At 48.1% G+C, this 19,744-nt stretch overlaps 1 protein-coding gene across 1 annotated transcript in view; it reads left to right on the top strand.

Annotated features, from left to right (window-relative positions):
- The window catches only part of LOC120846903 (connectin-like), a 105,572-nt gene that overhangs the window by 45,924 nt on the left and 39,904 nt on the right, over positions 1-19,744 (top strand). Inside the window, exon 2 of the mRNA XM_040218812.3 lies at positions 15,803-16,791. Coding sequence (XP_040074746.1) covers positions 15,803-16,791 — 989 coding nt within the window. The remainder of the gene's footprint in view (positions 1-15,802; positions 16,792-19,744) is intronic.

The raw sequence follows: 19,744 nt of genomic DNA on the forward strand, positions 1-19,744 counted from the left end.
GTCAATATTCACGTTTAACGGAGATCGAAGAACTCTGTTCGTATTCCTAGAATTCAAGAACTCAGGCATATGCACGACTGTGATGAAAACTATTATCGGCAACAGCAAGCGAAGCCCCCACCTAAACGCCTGAGAGCACGTAAAATCCTCTCCGCCTGTTATTGCAACGGACACGTCCGCGCGCTTGTTAGGAAACGTGGGCGACAAACCGTGATGCCAATCGGCTGCTTCCTCACATTTTTAAAATTGTCATAATTCTCTGGCATATGGATAAAGCCCGTAAACTTCCGTGATTTTTCTAGAATAAAGTCAAGCCTTCCCGAGATCTTAGATGCTAAATAGCGTTTGAAAAAATCCGGAAGCGGCCGAAACAGATCAAATCCGGCGCACGCTTTTTCGTGTGGACGGATAAAAACGAGCGTATGCCGCATATTGCCAGCATCAGAATATCTGTAAGCATTATTAAGCGAAAGCGAGAAAACAAACATTGTATACTCGGTTAGGGTCACACCAGTACTCGCGTAAAAGCTCCGGGAAGACGGTTTTATTTGTGTTTCCTTGAGGGGTGCGCGCACGCACGCGCTTACAAAAGACAAAAACATGGGCGCACGGACGCACGCAGATGCAATCAACGCGAAGAGAAACCCTCCCGTGGCAGAATAGCACAGTGGCAAAACGACACCTTCCCCGGCCCCCCACACACAATGACACACACAGACACACACACCGAAAGGAGGAGCCGCCAAGCCGCGCCGCGTAAACGGAACCCCACGGCCATGCAGGAGGCTCAAACGTCTGCCGCGCACAGACAAAGCCCCCCTAACGTTCGCTAAGCTGCACGTGTACTACGCGACGCGGGTGCGCACGCCCGCAGTATCGGGGCAGAAGATCGGAGGCCCGCCAAACTCGTTGGAGTCGCCGCTGAGTCTGTGCCGGTCCAAACATCCCCCCCCCTCCCCCCCAATCCCCATCTGGGAAGCGCTGGTGCCGCTTCGTCTGCAATACACAGTCCCCTCCCCATTTCCGATTTCGCGCCGCGCACAGTCGCACACGCAAAATGTCACATCCTCTCTCAAAGTCCTCCAAAGCAAACGCCCCTGCAGTTGCTTCCCCCAAACGTTACCAGACCACCCATACGAATCTCGTTCTGGGCTCTAACAGAAGTTCCTTCCAAGTTTCTGCTCCGTCTGCACTCTATACTAACCGCCACAGCATGTTTGTGCGTGTAAGGGCACCAACATGCTGCAGACACTACCAAATGTCAAGTCGGCTATCAGTCGCCAAGAGTACGCACACGCAAGCAAATCCATACCAACATCTCCTGAGTCCTGACTCCTAGTTCACGAACTCAGTCCCCATCACATCACAAATTCAGTTCACGAATTCATTCACCATCACATCACGTATACACCAGAGTCACGAAGTCCTTCACCACTGCATCACGGGAGCGTCAGAGTTCACGAGGTCACTCCCCGTCACATCGCGACTCCTTCCGAGTTCATGAAGTCACCCCCTTCGCATCACGACTCGATCCGCGTTCACGAAGTCACATCCACTTCACATCACGGGTTCTTTTGCGTTCACGGAGTCACGCCCATTCACATCACGACTCCTTCCGCATTCACGAAGTCACATCCCCTTCACATCACGACTTGGTCCGAGTTCACGAAGTCATTCACAGCCCTTCACCATGACGCGGTGAGCGTGAGTGAGTGTGAGTGAGCGAGTTCGTGAGTGACTTCGCCGAGGTATGATCCGGAGTGGTTTGTGCCAAACCGTACTCTTCGTAAGTGAGTTGCAGATGGTATGCGGATGCCAGGGTTTCGAGGACTTTTTTTCGACTTGTTGGCCCTCCCAAGAGCGGACTGCGTCCGGGGACACTGCGTCTGCCCCCGGATGCTCCGAGGGAGACCAAGAGCGGAAGTGGAAGCCTCTCGCTTGCTTTTCGTCCAGACGCACGGCCAGAACTTTTACCCACTTGAGCCACTTGCGGGGCACTTAATAAATCGCGAACCTCGCGTGCAGACCCTCAATAAGAAAAAAAAAAAAAAAAAGAATAAAGAGGCCCGCATGCTTTGAGCGCGAGCTTTTTTGGGCTCGACAACGCTTCAGGGTAATGTTCCGCTCGTTTCACCGTGGCTCGTCCCAACTGCATGTTCGAGTGGAAAAATTAGCCAACTGAGTGCTGCCTCCTGTTAATGGATCGAGGAGAGCTAAGTTTAATTTCCGTTTGGTTTTATTAGTTTTTATTTGGGCGGGAGGGAGTGTATGCGAGCAATGGCTGTTTCTGCGTGGATTGCTTGGTAGCGTTTTGTTGATGAGAGCGTCTGACAGCGTCTTATGTGCACTTGCAAGTAAGTTAAGCAAGTTACTTCGAGCGATTTCACGCTTTGTTTTGCAGGAGACCGTTGGGGTATCCCACAGAACAGTAGTCGCTACCAGTCTAGACTAGAGTATATTCGCTGCCACCCGACTCGAACCCCGGTTGCCACCGAGGAACGTGTTACGTGAAGCGTTACAGCCCAATGACCAACCACATGGGAAATGTCTCACGGGCATCGTCCGCGCCAGCGTCACCTCGCGTCAGCGCGCGACGCCCTGTGCCGATATCTGTCCCGGCCAGATCTCGTCGTCCGCCCCCGCGTGGCATTGCTGTGGCTGTTCTAGAGCGACGAATGCTAATAATGACGCAAACAAAACGCGTAAAAAAAAAAAAAAAACGCCTTCTGTAGTAGGGCGTTTTATGTAGCTCGGTACTTTTTCGGTAATAATGTAATCATTTTCTTAGTTCCTTATCCTTCTGGAACAAAAACAAGTAATGTAATTTAGTTAGTTTTCATTCGATTAATGTTGACACTACACTTAGGCATTGTACTCTGAACAAGCATTTGTAACACCAACGTTGTTTTCACTTAAACGTCTGCCGTATTTGCGTCACAATCCGGAAGCGCCGAGAAACAACAACAAAAAAGCGTAGGCACAACAATAGAGAATACGCCGCACATTTTGCTGAGCACATTAGTTCTATCTGCTTGTTCCTAGTTATTTATCGACCTGAGCCAACATAATTAGCTAGATTTCTTTCAGTTGACATTTCATCAATCTGTCTTGCTTTTTTTAGCCGCGTTTCTATTTTCTAATTTTATGTTGAACACCCCCGTTTACCCAATTTGCGATAGAAAGAGGAATATACCGTGTTATTTTTTAAAGTGAAGTAATTTTTTTTTTGAAACTGGGTAATTACCTGCGCTACATACGTAGTTACTAGTACACCGAGCAGTGAAGTACCTGTTTTTTTTTTTTATTTAGTGGAGGGCAGAAATGTTAGGTTGCTCAACAGAACTCTGAAGTATCATAAGGGGCTGCGATTCACGGATACAGAAAGCGGACGAAAGGTTTTCGTGACTTTTTTTTTTTTCTCTTCTCAACACTGCCGGTAAAGCGTTTTTTTTTTTTTTTTTTTTTTTGCATCGTGTTTTTATTTTAGATAAAAAGACACGATTTTATTTATATTTGCTGCGGTTTCGTGCCATGGTTTCCGATGTTCAACTCGCTGCAGCCCACCGGCGTTTTAAATCGTTCTTATTTTTCAGATGTCTTTTATTTATGTCACAATTCGTTTTGTGGTGAAGGGCTGGGTTGATTAATTCAAACATTTTAATAGATTACTCGGAGGAGTTGCTAAAATAATGCCGCCAAATGTTTCTCTTGAGCAATCAGTAGGCCAAACCCCTTTTAACAGCCAGAGCTACACTGAGTATTATTTTTCGTTTGGGGTAGCATATCTCTTCTTTCATTTTCTTTGCGCGTTCGCGCGCGTTTTTGATTATGAGCGGGCGGAATTCCAATCTCCCCAGAAGGTGTCATTTGTAGTTCACCGAGGAAAGGTGCCCTCGTTTCAGACTTGGACGTAGTTGAACTACTCTACTCAAACTACTGTAGTTTAACTACTTTTCCGAGTAACTTGGTACCTTTCAATTACAACTTTATTTGGGTAATTAGTAGTTTAATTTAACTACGGTTTTCGGGTAACTTCTACTCAAATTACTAACTACTTTCGAAATGTAGTGCTAATTTTGCTCACCTCGAAAGTTTGAGCGCAGAAATAAATAAGACGCCGGCAGATGAAGTAGCATTCCCGAACAAACAACAAGCACCCCCCCCCCCCCCCCCCCCCCCACTCTGTTCTCGGCAGCGTAGACACTGCATCACAGGCGTCCTTGGGTCAAGGTGGCGACGAGCAGCCAAAACATAACACCGGCACGCAGGACGCAGGAAGAGATGCTTAACAAGCCTTGGTCGGGTATGGACCTAATCCGGTAATACACGCAGACGCCGCGCCTCCGGCTGCAACCGTGAAAGACGGGGACATTTCGAGGGTTGATGTTAATAAATCTTCAACTTAGAAACTCTAACCAAGCTTTATTAAAAAGCAAAAATCCCGACGTTTCGGAACCAACTCGGTCCCTTGATCACGGGTGACTGTTTTTGTCCCGCGGAACGGCCTGCCCACGAACCCGAACACCCCCGGGTGTTTTCCGGATTATCCCTCTTAACCCCGAAACGTAGCTGCTGGGAAGGGTCCCCGTCGACCGGTTTATGTTGCCACGTGTGCATTGAATGTGCCACGACTCCAACAGGAGGCGCCTCCGCCAGTTTTTCTCCGTTCCGAGGATGGAGCTGTTGTCAAGGTCGATGGAGTGGTTCGTCTTCTCGACGTGTTCGGCCAGCGCGCTCCCCTCCACATTTTTCTTCGCGATGTCGTAGCGGTGGCGCCGCAGGCGCTCTGGATAGTTTTTCGTTTCCCCAACGTACGACGCGGGGCAGTCACCGCAGGGAATTTTATAAACCAGTCCCTGTGCCCTCTCCCTCGGGGGGCGATCCTTTGGCAGGGGGAGAAGGCCGCCGATGGTCGAGACTGGCCTGTGTGATACCGCTATGCCGTACTGTCGCAGTACTCGGGCGAGAACCTCGCTTGTGCCCTTGATGTAGGGTACACACACGCGGGTGGAGGGAGGGGGGGCGTCTTGGGTTGAAGGGGTGCGTCGAATTTTTTTGATCGTGCTTTTTACAAATCCAGCTGGGTAGCCATTCTTCCGCAGATCTTGTTTGATCGTTTCGATCTCTTTTCGAAGGGTCTCCTCTGATGTGCAGACCGTGATCGCCCGTCTGACGAGTGCCGAAGCCACGGAAGACTTATGTGTCCTAGGGTGGTTTGAGGAAAAGTCCAGGTATCGGCCTGTGTGTGTCGGCTTCCTATACACACGGAAGTCCAGGTGGCCGGACTTTCTCACTGCACAGACGTCTAGGAAAGGGAGACAGCCATCTGATTCGTGCTCAATCGTGAATTGAATCGCTGGCTCGATGGAGTTGAGATGTGTGTGGAGACGGTCGATCTCACTGGTCTTTACAACACAAAAGCAGTCATCGACGTACCGCAGGAAACACACGGGTGCTGGGGAGAAAGTGTCCAGGGCTTTTCTCTCGATCGCCTCCATTACGAGGTTTGCCACAGTCACGGAGACCGCAGCACCCATAGCCGTACCACTGGTTTGTCTGTAGAAGCGGCCAGCAAAAGAAAAATAAGTGCTGGATAGGCAGAATTCCAGTAGACGGCAAATCTCGTCCACCTCAAGGCACGTTCTTTCGGAGAGTTTCGTGTCAGACGAGAGGGCCTCCCGCGTCACCGACACTGCGAGAGGCACAGACACACTTGTGAAAAGCGACACGACGTCGAAGGAGACAAGGCTCTCGTCGTCCCGCAGTTCGAGGCCCGATGTGAGCTCGATGAAGTGTCCAGAATTTTGGACGTACGTGTCGGTCTTCCCGGTTAAAGGCGACAGCAGTCGGTGGAGATGGTTGGACAACGCACGTAACGGAGACGTGGTGAAATCCACTATGGGTCGGAGGGGGACATCTGGCTTGTGCACCTTCGGCAGGCCATAAAAGGCCGGCGCTGAACCGTTCCGGCAAATGAGACCCAAGTAAAGGCCTCGGGCCTTTACTTGGGACGCCCCCCCTCCCTCCACCCGCGTGTGTGTACCCTACATCAAGGGCACAAGCGAGGTTCTCGCCCGAGTACTGCGACAGTACGGCATAGCGGTATCACACAGGCCAGTCTCGACCATCGGCGGCCTTCTCCCCCTGCCAAAGGATCGCCCCCCGAGGGAGAGGGCACAGGGACTGGTTTATAAAATTCCCTGCGGTGACTGCCCCGCGTCGTACGTTGGGGAAACGAAAAACTATCCAGAGCGCCTGCGGCGCCACCGCTACGACATCGCGAAGAAAAATGTGGAGGGGAGCGCGCTGGCCGAACACGTCGAGAAGACGAACCACTCCATCGACCTTGACAACAGCTCCATCCTCGGAACGGAGAAAAACTGGCGGAGGCGCCTCCTGTTGGAGTCGTGGCACATTCAATGCACACGTGGCAACATAAACCGGTCGACGGGGACCCTTCCCAGCAGCTACGTTTCGGGGTTAAGAGGGATAATCCGGAAAACACCCGGGGGTGTTCGGGTTCGTGGGCAGGCCGTTCCGCGGGACAAAAACAGTCACCCGTGATCAAGGGACCGAGTTGGTTCCGAAACGTCGGGATTTTTGCTTTTTAATAAAGCTTGGTTAGAGTTTCTAAGTTGAAGATTTATTAATCATTCCTAACCAGACGGATGTCCGTCGAAAATGTTTACATTTAAGGGTTGATGTTGTTTTCATGCTGTCTGCCTTTAGTGAGTTCTGCCTCAAGCGGTTTGGGGGTTCCACGGGAGACGCCACTGGAATGACCTCGCAGCTGGGCGCTTGTTCCCATGGTCGCCTCGTTGTCAGCGCATACTCCCTTACAAAGCCGGGCTCCCCCGCGCACAAACTCAGACACGGATAATCCGTTCATGGGAGCACGTATTCGCTTCCAGCAGCAACTGTACGAGCGACGATGCTTGTTCACGTAATCCCTCGCGTCCTTTCGACCTTCCACGCCAGGGAAACCTACTGTTTGTTAAAAACGATTTACTTGTCAGACGCGTCAGGATACCGTAGTCGCCGGCGAGGACTGCGACTCACCCTTGGGAGATCCTTTTGTTGGACCCGGCGTCAGCGGCGAAGTGTACTTCGTTTCATCTTCTGTTAAACCTAGGGTGCCTTCATGTGCGCTTCGCATAGGGTGATGCCAACTGCCTGTTTCCCTTTCCCACACCCTCGTCCGCCGCCATTTTGTTCCTCTCATTGTTTCCCCGTGCGCCGGAAAATGGCCTTTGTGTCCATCGGTAATCCCATCCGAGGGGGAAAATGCTAATCCTCCCTCCGTGGGTTCCACAACGCTGCTCCGAACTTCTGAGATAAGGTGCTTGTTTCCGGAAGGGTTATAAGCCCCGCGGATTTTCGCCGAGGAACAAAATGGCTGCTGGTTTGTCGGCGAGTGGTATTACAAAGGATGGCATCACCCTAGCCAAGCGCACATGAAGGCTCCCTAGTTAAACCAAGACAATTTTTTTCAGTAGCTTTAGTAGCATAGCACTAGCACTGCGACGAGACGCGCAGTCGCCCGGATAATCTCATCGTCGTGGCGCGAGACTTTAACCCTTGACGGTCAGGTGCACTCGCTCAGCGTACTCTCCGAACGTCGTGGGAGTAAAGAGGGACCAGGTCATAACAATCTCAAATTGCCAAAGAAAAAAAAAGGAGGACAGTTTGTTATAAAAGACCCTCTAATCGAGGCAAACCTCACATGTTTCGTCATGGACACGTAAGATGCCGACACTCCCTTACCCGACCCCGTGCTGCCTGTTTCTCAAATTCAACGCTGCCGTTCCATCCAGCGCGTCGGTGGAACCTCGTTTTTAGCTTGGCTGGGGACGTCTTTAGCAGAAAAAGGGAAAAACTCTCCTATCAAGTACTTTAAAAGTCAATTGCTTCTGCGCGCGAATAAACTATATTGGTGAAAACGCAAGCCATAAAATGACTGCCTTCATTTTAGGCTCACAGGGTTTTTCACTGATGAAAACTGCAGTTCATTTTGTTACCACAAAATATAAAAAGTAACTTCGAAAGTAACTTCAAAGTAACTCGTTACTTTTTTACAGTAGTTAGTAGTTTACTCAATTACTATTACAAATGTGTAATTTCTACTCTGCTCCAATTACTTTTGGCGTCGATACTCAATAACTTAACTTAACTACCTTTTTTGAGTAATTTGTACATGTCTGCCTCGTTTTCGTCTACGTTAACGCATTAGCTCTTGTCATTAAGTTGTCACGGTTATGCACATCTAGTTAGGCGCGTACAAACTGGGACAGATAGTAATTAAGTTAGTGCCAATCAGCTATCGGGGGTATTCACGGGGCGCCGTATCGTTGAAAATTGTTATCAGCGGGTGCTCTGAACTATGCCCATTTATCGTCTACAAAGAACAACTATCTTGATTGGGAGGAATGCACGGTTACGCGCGTTTAGCCAGTATTGCGCCCCAATTGGAACCTTTGTCGTAGGGAGGCAACAAGCGTGAGCTAGGTCTGAGCCTGCGCTGCAAACAACGACCACCAATATGGCGTCTGGTGTATACCCCTATACAAACCTGCCCAATATCAGACCAGCTGCCATTGTTGTTTTAATGCTGTGTACGTACTTTTTGCAGCGCCCAGTTTGCATCGCTGAATTTATCTTTCTCCGCAAGAACGAGTAGTGCGAGGAGTTCCGCGTGCGGGCTTTGTGTGCTGCACAGTGGGCCGGGGCGGTCGCCCAGGGCGCCATCAAAAAGAGGGCGCCGCCGCCTCCATCCATTTTATTTTCGTTTTAGCTGTTTGATTTATTTTAACACGGTTCGTTTTTAGAATGTGGTCACTACTCACATGTTTACTAACAACGTGATGTCGTACCTAGTAGATAGGGGCGTATAAAAAAGGGCGGGGGGGGAGGGTGCCCTGGCCAGGGTTCGCCCAGGGTGCCATGATGCTGTAGGGCCGGCCCTGATTGCACAGTGCAGTGCTGTTCCGTTAGGTTACGGCTTTCCCTCGCTCGTGAGGATGGCCAACATCTAGGATTAATTGAAATATGTAATTATTATGCTTCCGGTTTCTTTAGTGTCAGAACAGTTGACATATTTGTGCACATTGCCTTTTTCCTAAGGATTACAATGAATAGCTTGCTTTTTTTTCTGTTAGAGATAATCGGACTGACAGGGCACTTAAAACACTGACTAATGCCAGTTCACTTTAATTCCTTATACAAATGGGCCACGATACAATACTTAAGTGTTTAATATTTTTTAATCTTATTATAAGTGTAAGATGCTTCTTTACCATAATTGTGATGGAATCCTAAGGTAAACTTTTAATTAAAAAGCATGCAATGTTCCCTCATGAGTGGAAGGCTGAGGCAGCTAGTACAACGGAAGCAGCGGAACGTTGCAGAACTAGCAAAGTAATGGCTAATATTCTAGAAGTCATAGCTTGACGTATAAAATGCGGTAACCAATGCACTAAGAAAACATAGGCTCGCTCGATCGCTATCTATTATTTTTACTCATTTTTGCATTACTGAAAGACTTTCATAGAAAGGTCATGTTTTGAAACTGAAATGACAACGCAGGGCTAAATAGCTTACCATGATGTTTTTAACCCGAGACTGGGGCAGAAGGAGGAAAATGTTTCTACAGTGGTAGAAAAAACAAATACGGGCAGGCACGCCTCTATAGGGACGGTCTGTTCCTGTTTCTTGTTCTACTACTGTAAAACGTTTTTCTCCTCCTTTTCCAGTCTCGGATTAAACTCATCGTGCTAAACTTCCCCAGCTCGCCTTTGCACTGGCTCTGTATAAGTATCTTCTCGGGTTCTAATTATATTATATACATAAAATAGTGTGAAAAGTTAACCAGCGTGCCTTGTGCGTCATCTTTACAATCTTGACCTTTTCCAAGGACCGTCTTCTCAACTTCCGATATTGGCCACAACCAACCCGCCGTTTTTTTATAATCCCACGGTTTTACTACGTTTTGTGTAACCAATTGCACATATGAGCGTCAGGAAATCGCTATCTTGGAGAGTGTGTGCGGTCGAATCGTTAAGCCGTGATGGAGATGTCGCCCACGGACATCTCTGCTCCAGTAATCAGCGACGTCGTGTAGACGCTCACGGATATTTGTGCACGTGAGAAGCGAAGGCCTCGGAACGAGGTTGGAGTAAGGACTACTAGGAAGTCGTCGCAGAGAGTCAAGCGGAGGAAGGCTACGCTCTCTGCGCTGATTTTGAACCCGGTTAAAAAACTGAGCCACAGGTTTTACAATCGGCGGTCACCGGTAAAATGTATATGCGTAACACAGGAGAATTATACCTCAGAACCTAGCTCTCGAATTTTTTAGTTTGTAGTATAGGTGTCCCACCTATACTACAAACTAAAAAATTCGATTGTGAGATATTATTCCCCATTACTATTATTAATTTTTTCGTTTTTCGCTCCAGGCGATTAAGGTTCTACTTATGAAGCTGAAGAAAGGGCTAAGCTAATTATCGGTTGGCTGTGTCTTGCGAAATGTGCGGGTCAACATTTTCAGAATTTTGTTTGACACGAATAAGAAACGCTTCACTGTGTACTGCTTATGTTCTTGACTATCGAAATACCGTGATTATGTCAATGCAATAATTCTGCGCTTTCGGGTTTACTTTCCTTTCTAATGTATAAGAGAAAGAAAGAAAGAAAAATGGGACTAAGTAATCTCCTACTTCATGAGACAGGACATGTGAAATGTTGACATGGACAGCGCACTTGCACCATTTATACCGGCTATGCAGCCATCGCAAAAGAGACGCGGCTCGTGGAGAGGGCCACGTCCACGCTCGTAAGTTCGAGACACACGCTCCTCGAAGTTAGTCTTAGGGTGAACCCATAATGTTATTTATATTGACCAATCCCTCCTAAAAATCAACGATGAACGCGGACAAAGTGACCATATGATCAAAATACGGCTTTGGCTTTTCGTTACGTATGTACTGTTTTTATAAATCTTGTTTGAGATTTGTTTTAAGCCTATTTTTTCAGAGTTGCTGGTTCCATAGATTAATCTCGTAATTTGCACTGGGCTTTTTTAAATTTAATTGTATTGCTGTGGAAAAGAATATTATTCTGGTTTTAATCGTCGACGTGAACGCCTATAAAATTATGCTTACTCGTATTTTGTACTAAATAATTATAGCGACTGGGCACCGTTGCAACCAGTCTCATAATGACTGGTTTGTGAGCAACTTGTTTCCCACCTTGAAACATATTTCTTTGGCAACCATATGTTCCCTTTGCTCGCTCTGGTTTCCGCCCTATGCGGCGCAAGGGCTGCCCTGTATCAGGGGACAGCCTCTGCCCTGCCGTCATCGAGTCGAACATGACTGCCCGCAAGACGCCGATTTCGGATGTCGACTGCGGCACTTCGACGCTCGTTTAGAGCAGGACAGTGCGACTGATCTCCGCCCTTCCGACAATTCGCTTGACAGAAGCAACTATACATGGCTCGCAATAGCGTCACATCCACTGCCATGCCGCAGCACATGTTTCGCAGCAATGCATTTGTTTTTGTCAACAAGGGCAAGTAGGAATGATCCAGAATGACCGTTAGCGCAGCGTGAGGACGTCAAGTGCACGTCATGTTTAAAAATTAAGGCAGGGGATTCGTATCCTACTATTTTTTTTATATATATATGCGCGAGTAAAGGCCCGTTCACACTCTTGCAACCGAGTACGACTGAGATAGACGAGACCGGTTTTTAAGCCTCTTGCGATCTCTTAGGACCTGCTCCGCGCTGCAGCGGAGCTGGTCCTAAGAAGCCGCAAGAGGCTTAAAGGGGTTATGACACGCCAAAAATAAAATATTACATAACTATACTGCTAGGACCCATTGTATGTTCCTATAATCCTGCTAAATTTGTTTTGAAAAAGGCGCGATAGTTCCGTGGATAAATCGATTTATATGCGGGCCCCTCGGAGGGGCAGATCCGGGCGGACCTGGAGGCTGATGACGTAGCCAGCCTCCAGCGTGGTGTCTAATTGCACGCACTCACAGACTTGGCTCTCTTGGCGTATCGAGCCTCAGCTTCCTCGTTTACCTTCCACGTTTCCAGCATCCGGTCTGTGACGATTACGTCTACGGCATCGATCGCCTTGTCGAAGTGTTCGACATTGATCGCAGCAGCGATGAGAGTGATTGTAATCAAGAGATGTTGGAAGCTGTTCATTTTGACTGCGACCCGCTGGCGACGAGTTCCAGCGACGAGGAGTTCGCCGTGGTCACCGTCGTCCGGGAATGTCTCGCAGGCGCATGCAGGCTGGAAGATCAACCGGCCGGAGGGCGAGAGCGAGAATAGCTTTCAGTTTACCGAGCTGTTTGAGCGGTTTTGTTCGTACCGCGACGAGAAGAGCTTGGGCGATCATGGGGGCGCCTAGAATGAGAGAGTGTTCATGGTCACGTGGTTTATGGACACCATGGTGTGACTAACTTGAGCAGTGTTGCCTGGTCGCCAGATGAAATTTATAAAAATTCGTAAATTGAATATCGCAATTATCAGAGCTCTAAAAATTTCGTAACTTGGTGTATATACTAAGTAGCCTATGAGCATTCCATTTCAAGAATAATCTATATGTTTAATTTTCGTGTCATAACCCCTTTAAAAACCGGTCTCGTCTCTCTCAGTCGTACTCGGTCGCAAGAGTGTGAACGGCGCTTTATAGTAAGTACTAAAATCTGGCTCCCAAAGATTGTTGACAAAGAAAGAAAGAAAAACGAGTGCTCGATGATACGCTTCGTTTATTAGCATGAGGAAGTTTTAGTACATCGTCCCGATAATTCCGATAACGATACCTCATACTCCTCTGGCCCCCTTTCCCACGCACCTTATTGTAACGAAGAAAACTTGAACGGTTTCCTTTTTTTACTTAATTGAATCTCTTTGATACAAATATATCTGCCTATTAAAAAAATGCCTAGAAAACTTCTGTTAAAACTCAAGGCCTAAAATGCAAGCATTTCACCCTTGTTCGTGTTAGACTGGTGGCAGCTGGTAAAACCTGTTTGCTCTGCTGACATGTAATCCCTGGTTAGCTCACTTGGTAGAGAGCTCCGCTTGATTTGGGAGGCCCCGGATTCGATACCCGGACCAGGCGGAATGTTTTGCCCGCGCGCCAGTCACGTAACTGTGTTTAGAGATTTGTGCTTGTCCTTTGCCCCTGTTGTTCCCCTTCTCTAGGAATTATTTTCGACAATAGACAATCGGACAATAAGCCCTACAATACAAACAGGAATCCACACAAAGGCGGGCAAACCGAACTCCTCCACGGCCGTAAGGGGTCGCAAGCTTGTGAGTTAGCGGGCTGAAGACTCTACTACCAAAGGTGGTCGGACGTGCAGGTTGGCCTCCGCTGTCACAGTGACGATGGGAAGCTTAGCGGCTGCTTATATCGACTTTAGCAGTATTCAGGGGCCATCTAGGCAACCAATTGTTTTCTTAGCACTAATGGAAGGGCTCGTACTACAAAGCAAACATGGGCATCCCGAAATCAAAAGCACACGCAAGACAATAAACTATTGATCAAAGTTCTCAAAAGTGGCTATAAACTATGCAAATGACATTCGAAGCCAAGATCACACGAACAGAGAAAAACTAAAACTACCCCCCAAGTGGAGATCTCAAAAGCAGAGATGTACAAGACAAAACACCTCCGACGTGGGGCTCTATATAATGAGCGTACCGTTACAGCGTTCACGTTCGCCGGGGCCTCCCCACTCTCACCCCCATTTGGGGCCTCCAGACTCCGGTAGAAACTATGCGCCGTGCCGAAGAGACGACCAGCATCGGCCAAAAAAGAACTCGAAAACCCGGGAGAAAAAAAAATACAAAGGTGAATTAAACACGCGCGCAAGCACGGCTTCGCGACAGTATTATTATCGGGTATCGTTTGCGGACTTAATGGAACAATCTGCTAACTCCCGGAGTATTAGTAAATTCTAATAATGACTGATAACAATAACATACCGGTCAATATTTGAGGGAATATTTTTGAAAGACGAGATTAGTCATTTAATTTACGGATGAGAGATTGAGAGATTCCCTGGTCGGCCTTTCAGAGAGGAAACATTTATAGCGCTTCACCAGTGGAGAGCCAAATAACCTTGGACGCCTCTTGTGCGTATGTAGGCTTCAACGCTTCAGGCACAGATGCGGTAGGGGTAGTTGTCGTATATAGATGCGACAAACTTCGAAAGTATCTTCCTTTTGGTAACGAAGGTCGCAATTTATGAGAAAGCAGTTGCTCGTGCGTCTGACTTGTATAACAAGATTACTGTGTGCACTTTATAGCGTGACGCCTAATTTATGTATCGGTCGTAAACGAATAGTTTTACCTCATCCTTCGCATCTCGCGATGCGCCTCCTTTTCATCGCGGCAAGATTTACGGCGTCGCTGATCCATTTAGCGAAGGCGGTACGGGGCCCAGCTTGAAGAAAAATTTGGAAGGTTTAGAAAACTGCCCCGGCTCGCCGAAGAGGGGTTTGATAAATCTTTACGAGGTTTGGAACAAAGCCAGTATGACGTCTCAAAGAAGCTGTCTTCTTGTCAGTAGAGACTGCATTCCTCGACATTCATGCCCGCGAAAGCGGCGTTTGGCTGCCGTCAGAAAGGCCCCCGGGAAAAGTTAAAAAGACAAGACAGTTTTTATTGCAAATAATAAAATGAGGCTGACGCAGTAGAACACGAACTTACTCGAGATATGGAATGACGTGTGGGTGGAGGGATGGAAGTTTCAAAGGCACATTTATGCTAAATTGTTTTCACAATCGTGAAACTCTTCTTTACGTGCAGTATACTTTTCCCCGATAAAATATAATACAAAAACAATTTGAACATATGATAGAGAATGAAACTGGCGCGACAGAGATAAATAAAATTTCAATCGTGTCTGAACTTTGCAGGGAATGTGTTTGGGTACGTGTTCATTCTCGGTACGTTCGAACAAAACATGTGATAGGGCTTCACAGGAATTTTGTGTCGAAGTGACAGCCCATCGACAACAGATGATTCGAAAAACTTCGAAGTTTCTTTGAATAAATTGTTAGGGGCAGATCCGAACGTCAACCGTACTCTTTCCTTTCGGAAGCTCCTTGGTGTGCACTAGTGCGCTATGCGATCAAAACACCAGCAGACGTATGCAGCAGACGGCACCATACCCTGTTGCGAGTTAAGAAAAGCAGGGCAAGCTCCTCCCGCTAAGCTTTCCCCTTTAGAGGAGCGAACACCGGTGAGGAGTGTTGCGACGAGGCGAGGAGAGACTCGCCTCCTCCCAATGTTTGCTCCACCAAGTGGAAATGGTGAAGGGCGTCGAGGGAAGGGAGCTTGTCACCACCGATTGATTACGTCATCGACCAACATGATCATTTAGCGGGAGGTGCTGTAAGCACTCGGTATTTACCACACGCGTGTCCCGAGCGCCCCGAAGCCAGAGCCGTATATGTGGATTGTGCGGTCATTAATTGGTAAAAACAAAGACGCGTCACTGACCGAAATTGTTTCGATGACCTTTGGCGCGTTGATCGATAGCTCTTGTGTTTCGAGAGCATTGTGGGGAAGCGTAAGCTCAGGGACTTCTGAGAGCGTATATACATTTATATCTAAAATACCACATGAATAAAATGCACTCGAAACTGATCTAAACAAGGAATCATCATTAATTCTGCGGTACTTTATAAACTGTACTGTATCCCCAGTTTTACTTATCGAGTTTATTGGATAATTACGTTAAGCTCACAGATTCTCCGCTTTTCTTTTGGTTTAGGTATATCACGTTCTTCCTAATCTCCCTCACGGCAACATTCCAAGCGGGAGCGTCAGAAGCCGAGGACCTCGTGCCCAACCTCTGCAATCTCATCGACCAAGCGCTATACTGCCGCTGCGACACGGACGATATCACTGATGACGCGACCGAAGTGACTTGCTACGTGGTGAAAGACATTGACGAAGACGACATCGTCTTCAAGGCCCTCGCGAAGCAGCCGTCCATCGTCTCGATTGTGTTCAGTTCGCTCAGTGAGGACCATCACTTAAAGTTTGTACCTTCCGACGTCCTGCCACATGCTCCGGTCTTGGAGCGTCTTAAGTTCTCCCAGGCGGAGTTGGGTGTTTTGAAGACACACGCCTTCTACAACCTGACGAAACTGGCCGTGCTGTCCCTCGACTCCAACGAGATAACGGAACTGGAGACGGACTGCATCTCGCATCTGCCTCGCCTCAAGAAGCTGGAACTGGCGGACAACAAGCTAAAGAAGATGCCTCCGAGAGCCCTGTCTCACCTACCGTCTCTGACGCACTTGTTCCTGGAGCGGAACAAGATGACGGTCATAAAGGACTTCGCCTTCGCGGGCCTCGGCAAGGTTAAAGAGCTAGACCTCAGCGACAACTCCATCGAGGCCCTCACCGAGCGCAGCTTCAAGGGCCTGTCGCGGGTCCTCAGGCTCGACATGTTTCGAAACAAGCTGAAGAGGTTGGAAGCCCGGGTCTTCGGCGGCTTGTCGTCCCTGGTGGAGCTTGACCTCAAGTACAACGAGATCTCCGAGGTCGATCCGCTGGCGTTCGACGGTCTGCCGCACCTGACCATCGTGTACCTCTCGTTCAACCGGCTCCGCGTCCTGCCGGCGCACATGTTCATGGGAGCTCCCAACCTTGTGACCGTGGACCTGTCGCAGAACCAGCTGGTCACGCTTACCTGGAGGACTGTCCAGGACTTGAGGAAGATTGACGCCGAGTCCTTCGACATGAGCCTCACTGGTCAGTGTTTTTGTTTTGTTTTGTTTCTGTTCCCTTGTACTCGAGGAAGCTTCTGCATAGATATTGCCCCATGGTATCTTCGCCACGTTCTTTCGAACACACTGCGCCGTCGTGCCAGTCGACGCTACGAGGTAATGGTACCGATCAGGCAGCGTTAAAAGTCACGTCACTAGGCTTTTTCTGTTCATGATTGGTTCAGAAATGCGATAGCACGTAAAAATTGTGACGAACACTATGATGGTCGCTTTAGAAGTGGTCTGATTGGTCCCATCAGCTCGTAGCGTCGGCTGCGTCGGGACGTAAGTTGAAATGAAGTATAGTAAGAAGCACGGAGGAATGCGCCACTTATGTAGACTTTTTTAGTAGTCGAGTGCCATCAATCAAACACTTAATATTGAATTATTTCCGCTCAAGAATGAAAGCAAAAAAAATGAAGAGAAGCAGAGGTCGTCATTTTGATTCGTCTTCGGTGCACTTTCATAGCAGCAGAGTGCTTTAGCTTAGAAATGTAGAAAGAAAATCAGTATAGCTAAATTAAAATAAGCAATCGATGTAGCGAAATATTCTAATAGAAATGGCATGAAACACTTTCTGGTATTTATTCATAAAAAGACACGAGGAAAACAATTTTGAATAAATAAAAGAGAACCCGCGTGGAGCGTTGAAGTTTTAGTACCTAAAGACATGGCCTGCACATGACGTCTTTGTTAGGAAATCTTCTACCTGCCCCAAGTGGCAAACCTGCTGAATCTATAGAGTCAACGCATGGCGGCAGGAGCGTCCGTCTTTGTGTCGCAGCATGCAAGCGTCGCGCTTGTTGCGAGACGCTGCGAGACGCCCAGGCGGCGATGCTGATGCCAGCTAGGTGGCGCTGCGTGGATCATGACGTTCTGGGAGGAAAGGCGTAGGCCTTCCCTTCTATAGGTGGTATTGAAATTTGCTTCAATTCTCCAAGCAGAACGGCTTCTGGTCGCGCAGGGAGTTTTAGGTGCTATACTCCGTTCATGACCAAGCTGAAACTGCAGTGGCAGCTGCGTGCCCGCCGAACCAGTCAGCCGCCGCCCTCTTATCACCTGACCGGGCTCTCTGCGCGTGGGTAAGGGCGGGAGCGTGATGACGTGGCGAAAGAGAAGCGCATGGCTGGTCTAACGAGGACGTAGCCTCCACCGCTCTCTCAGCTTAGGCGTGAACGGAGTATAGCTGCCGCACGTGCTTACCTCCTGATAAATCTAGCGGTTGAACCTGAGTTTTGTCGTGATACTTTTTCGCGTAGGGTGCGGAGGGGAAAACCTTAGGGATATACTTTACGTTAATAACTACCAGTTCGGATATGAGTCGGAATCGATCCCCATGCGATAGACGTACAAACGTTTGACAGTGGCCTAAGCCAATGTAGGTGTGCTCTACTTAGTCGTACTGAGCCATGTACGAGGTACAAAACGCAACCGAGTACCGTTCCTAATACTTTATCATATAATCACAAAGTGCGTTACTCTTTACGTACTTTGTTACTAAAAAAGAAACTATCTCAAAAGTAAAGCGCTGCTTTTTTTAAAACTTTGTAGTAGCATGTGGTCGATGGAAAGTCGGGAAACACAGATACCATATGAGAGTAGAGCAAACTGCTTAAAGGTTAACCAAACAAACTCCGTTATCTTTCGTTTTGTTCTCAGGGTTACGAGCGACCATTAGGTGAAGCGTTTGTACAAATTTGACGCTCACGGCACTATGTGCGGCGATGCCTATGAAACTTCGTAAACGTTGGCACCGTTTTTACAGCGATGCTGTATATCACTCACAGGTAGGATTTCTGGAATGTTTTCATTTCGTCGTCCTCGCGAAAAAGAAAACCTTCAGCGATTGAAGCGAAAAGAGCATATCACGCATACGAAGTACAGCACAGCATTCGTTTCGATAAAGTACAAGCACAAAACCAGCATCCGAACTAGATAATTGGTAATAATACGCTCCTGATAACAACGCGAAGCACGCAGCGCTCACCGCATACGTTTCGCGGTGAAGATTGCTGTTGCGGAAGCTGCCGCGGCGACGGCAGCACGTAAATTAAAATAATAAAAAAAAGTTAAAAAAATCTGCGGACAAGTAAGTCAATCGTGTTTCTCGTTTTCTTTCTGCACAACAAAATTGAACGCAGATAGTTACCTGATTACCGAAGAAGGAACAAGCTACAAGTAACGCGTTACGCTGGCTCTCACTGTGTCTTCCATATACAAGCCGAAGGTCAGGCATGGATCTTCGGGGTAGCGAGGACTCAGATAGGAATAGGTATGAAGTTTTTCCATACATTACTTCGACGTGACGCCACGCAAATCAACTCTGTCTACTCGGCTTAACCGTCGCCGTCAGCCGGCGATTAGCACGCCTTTCAGAGAGCTCTAAAAAATAGCATTTGGCGTTTCGTAAGAGAGGCTGAGAGCAGCTTTGAAGGCGGATGTGCATCGCATTGCGAGTGACCTTGGACGCTCTTAAGGATGGGCTCGAATGAGCACAATGCTCCCGAGTGTGCACATGGCGCCTAATCTCCCGAAGCGAGAGATGACGCGAACGTCGTTTTAGATTACCGCCGGGCCGGACAACTTACCTTGTTTTTCTTTAGCTGAAAGTAGACAAGCGACGGCTACTCCCTTGGAATAGTGGCTTCCTGGGAAGGAATATGAAAATAAATATTGAGAGGCTTGTTACCCTCGCCTCGTGTTAACAAACGCGCCTCGGCTGCAGGAGCGCTCATGCAGCGGGAGCACCAGTCAAAGCTACTCTCTCGCGCTTGTAGCCTTTGCGCTTTGTCCATGCTCAGGTTGGACGAAGGCTAGAGCATTTCTGATTAACAGCTATGGCTGTATGTTGGTATACACCAGTTTGTTTCGCGAGTTATGCCAAGGGGGTGGTGCTGGCTGTAAAACAGAACATGGCCAGGTGCTGAGAAGAAAACTTT

This window comes from Ixodes scapularis, unplaced genomic scaffold, assembly GCF_016920785.2.
Source record: "Ixodes scapularis isolate PalLabHiFi unplaced genomic scaffold, ASM1692078v2 PGA_scaffold0__279_contigs__length_252992795, whole genome shotgun sequence".
In the NCBI taxonomy this organism is placed as follows: Eukaryota; Metazoa; Arthropoda; class Arachnida; order Ixodida; family Ixodidae; genus Ixodes; species Ixodes scapularis.